This window comes from Eptatretus burgeri, chromosome 2, assembly GCF_056783735.1.
Source record: "Eptatretus burgeri isolate ZD-2024b chromosome 2, Ebu_testis_v1, whole genome shotgun sequence".
Classification (NCBI taxonomy): Eukaryota; Metazoa; Chordata; class Myxini; order Myxiniformes; family Myxinidae; genus Eptatretus; species Eptatretus burgeri.
In genome coordinates this window covers 57,872,895-57,876,944 of record NC_140962.1, presented here as the reverse complement: position 1 = coordinate 57,876,944, position 4,050 = coordinate 57,872,895, and the positions used below count along the sequence as shown (strand labels likewise).

Below are 4,050 nucleotides of genomic sequence, written 5' to 3'. Positions count from 1 at the left end.
ATTAAAGACATTTCTTGATGGATGCAATGAAGGCGAATTAAGAGAATGGAGAGAAGAAACGTTGCAACAGTTGGATTTTTTCTGCAAAATATGAATGAAAGGTCGAATTGAGAGCAGTCTGTTGAAATAGAAGAAGAGTCATGAATTATGATCCAGTCATGAGTACCACACATGTAAATGAGGAAGATGAAGCATTATAAGAGATCGTTTTTATTATTATTATTATTATTATTATTATTTTTTTTTTGAGAGTTTTCATCAGCTTAGGTAATGGAGAGGTTGTAGAAAAAAATCGTGAGGTGAATGGTGAATTTGGATCGGTAAACGCAGAGGGTGGAAACAGATCACGTGGTTATGGGGGAAGCATGTGGTGATGGGAGGTGTATAAAGTCAAAAGTGAATTTATTTATTTTAAATAAGGATTGCGTAACATTTGGAAAAGGGATGGTTGAAGTGAAATCGTGGAGGTGTTAGGTGAATTTGGAACAGTAAACGCAAAGTGAAGCTGATGGATCGAAGAAAAGTAACAGGAAGAGTTTAGAGAGACACGTGGTTTCAGGACGTGTATAGTTTGGAAGGATACAAGGAAAATTATTATTTTTTGATAGATTTTTGAAGAATAGGTAAGATTCGTGAATGGAAGGTTGTAGGAAGAAATCGTGAAGGTAATGGCGAGAGTGGGTCTGCTCAAGTGGAATAAAGATGGTGTGCCGGCAAAAGGAGGAAGAAGAAGAAATAGAGGAGGAAGGATCGGAAGGATCGGAAGGATCGGAAGGATCGGAAGGATCGGAAGGATCGGAAGGATCGGAACTCGTGGGCATACAGGGAGAAAGGTAGTTTTTTGTTTTTTTTATTTTGAATTTAAGAAAAGAAACAGAGTGCTTAGTTGGGTGGGATGGGAGACTTTGGGAAAGTGGGTAAAATAGGAATTGAAGGTCATAGGGGGAGAATACAAATAAAAACGATCGTACGCCAAGATGGCAAGGATGGGTAGGCCTCACAAAAACTAGCACGATTTTTGAAACAAAACCGAACTAGGAACACACAGTAACACGTCGGTGAGAAAATAAACAGTTAAAACGGGACAGATAACGACCGGAAACTTAACTTTGAGAAAGTCAGCAGAGAGCTCTGAGAGAACCTGCCATCCCTCCAAACCCAGAACCGGAAGTTGAATGTGGTTTCCGACATGTATTGCACTGAAACCGAGCATATATGAGGGGTGTTGCTCTGAAACCCTTGGAAAAGGGAAAAATGTTTTTACCATCTCTTGTAAGCTTAATATCACAGCTTTATTTTATACACGTTAAAAAATACCATTTTCTTCTGTGAAAAACTTCTGGCAGATGTGCAGTCTCTGGGGTTTCTGTGCTTCATTCTCAGACAATGATCAGTCTTGAGAAAAACGTATTTTCAAGCTGATTTCCTGAATTTTAAGCCAACTGGGAATTCCCTCCAAGAACAAATCGTTTCTTTGGTATTTCTCAGCTTCTCACAATGTGTGAGGTGTTTATATGTAGGACAGTTATGGCCAACGCAGTTTGGCTCTGTACTTTGGGTCAACATTATCACAATATGCCTATCCTTCCTGGATGGAGTAAAAGATAGCTCAGAGGTAGTGTATTGACCTTTGAGTTGTCTATTCTGGGTTCAATTCCTGAACTGACTCCAACCTGTCAACCTGGTGTGTCGCAGGGCATTGCGTTGCATCGATGAGTGTGTCCTCCATCAGAATGAACTTTAAATCAATTGTCCCCTTTGTGAGCATTTCTGGTGTACGTTAAAGATCTCAATGTACATTTCAAAAAGAGTGGGCCATAATTCTCAATCCCTGCCAAAATTTAAGAGGGGTGCTATGCCATCAGTTGTACATTTGTGCCATAAGGAATGACGTAACCAGTTGCCAGGTACTGCACATGCATGAGTGAATGAACCTTGCAAAGGAAAAGCAGGATTTGCTGCTGCTTGCTGATACAATGAGCAGGTTGTGCAGATGAGCAGCAGAGTCAAGATACGCACAAAGCATTTCAGCATCCCATATTCTATCCGGCAACCACCAACATGCTCATGTCTTTATTCTCCTTTCCGCTTCACCTTCAAAGAAAACAAAAAAAACCCCACAAAAAACATGAAACTTCCCAGAAACCTTTCCAAAAAGACCTCCAGACTCGCTGGCCCACTGTCGTCTCTAATAAATGAAGCACTTCTTGAACAAAGTCAGAGCAATAGTAAATATTTCTTGCACGAGCACTTCATTACAAATTATTCAAAGGACACGATTAACAATATTTGACGTTCGATATGATGTTCTCCAGAAAGCCGAATAATAATGTGCAGTTGATTAAACAACTCATGAGCGACAGAGGGCGTCTGAGGTTCGCATGGACACATCATCGGGTGTGTTTTTCTTTTGCTCGTCGACAATGACCAGAGGGAGTCATTTCGTTTTTATTCGGAATTTTCTTTTCCCTCTGGTTTTCTCCACTTTTTTGAAGGAAAACAAAACACAAAAAGAACCTCAAAAGTTTTGAATACATTTAAAATGCACACTCTCCTCTGAACTGTTGAGCACGGATTCGTAGCTCAACCCAGGTATAAACGGTTGTCCTGGTACCTTTCGAAAAGAGTAGACCATTATTCTAAATTCCTGCAATAATCTACGAGGGGTGCTATGCCATCGGTCGCATAGTTGTCCTGTTTAGGAATGATGAAACCATTGGAAGGATGTTGGCCTGATGACCCCTCTGCCAGCTTACTGGTCATGGCTCGTGGGTGGATGTTAAAGATCTCACGTTGTCTTTCATGAGGAGTTGGATGGTTATGGCTCGCCCCTGAACAAATTACAAATTCCCACGATAATTATTTTTCCAACGAGTCTAACCTGTACTTGGCAAGTGTGGTGAGTAAATGAATAGCCCTAATGTAAGTTGAAGAATGCCTTCATCCCTGCAGTGGACTGAAAACAGGTTAATGACAATGATGATGAGACATACTTTTTACAAGCCGGTAGGTGACATGGGTGGTCGCTGGACTAAGGCGAATTTGAAATATGGAGATAAGAGAACACATCAGATGGCATATTTGCCGTTCGTTGTTCCATATAGGAACATGACGAGCAACTGTCCATTCATCATTTGTGTTCGATTCCCTAACCCTAAGTTAGGAAATCCCAACACGAACGTTGGGGTGAAAGCATATAGTAATATAATTGCAAACTAGTCATACAGTTTTTGACGGATCGGGCTGAAATTTTTTTGACAAAGAGGTTGATTATAGTGCGCATAAAAGTGCGGAAGCCGATTTTTGATTTTCGGATTTTTTTTCTCAGATTTTTTCAAAAATTTCAAAGTCCCTTTGCTAAGCAACGGTGGCGTCCATAGCAACGGTGCTCAAAAGCATACAACTAGATCCTGGTATGGACCGACCAGTCAAGGTTCATCAAAATCAGTGGACTCCTCTAGCCTCCAGAGCTGTCCATTACATACAAACAGACAGACATACATACAGACGGAAAACCTGAGACTAAGGATGGTCTTGCGACCACCCAATTTTTAGCACGTTTTGGACGATCATGAGTGTCTCATTCGTATAACTTTTTTGAACAACCCTCACACATTTTAACCCGAATCACATTTGGCACAGTGTGGATGAGAAAAAGTTAAAGCAAAATGCAAATCTCTGTTTGTACAACGCTGTTGTGCTCTGATAATGTGTACTGCACAACATGGTCATGTCATACTGATTGTACAAAAAAAACCAATTAAAAACAATGCTGCTTGGGCTGAATTTGAATGTTGATTTACTTATTTAATTAATCATTACTTGAAAGATGAAATAAATCTCTGTTAGAAAACACGAACAGATGCGCACAAGTTGATTGCTTCAAACTGTGATGTGTTTAAAATCACACAGAGTGGTATATCGTGGTGTGAACAGCATGAACTATTTATAACAGTTTTCAACACTTAATGCATTACCCACAATTCATGGTAAGAATATAGGTGCAAACGGTACGGTACAAATCAACATCAGCTTTGCTGCAGCTCAGAA

General features: G+C 40.1%; 1 protein-coding gene across 1 annotated transcript in view; it reads left to right on the top strand.

Moving 5' to 3' along the window:
- The first annotated feature begins 687 nt into the window (after positions 1-687).
- The window catches only part of LOC147032105 (homeobox protein Meis1-like), a 474,189-nt gene continuing 470,826 nt past the window's right edge, over positions 688-4,050 (top strand). The window contains exon 1 of the mRNA XM_085869419.1: positions 688-833. Within this exon, the coding sequence (XP_085725545.1) occupies positions 703-833 (131 nt within the window). The 5' untranslated portion in view covers positions 688-702. The remainder of the gene's footprint in view (positions 834-4,050) is intronic.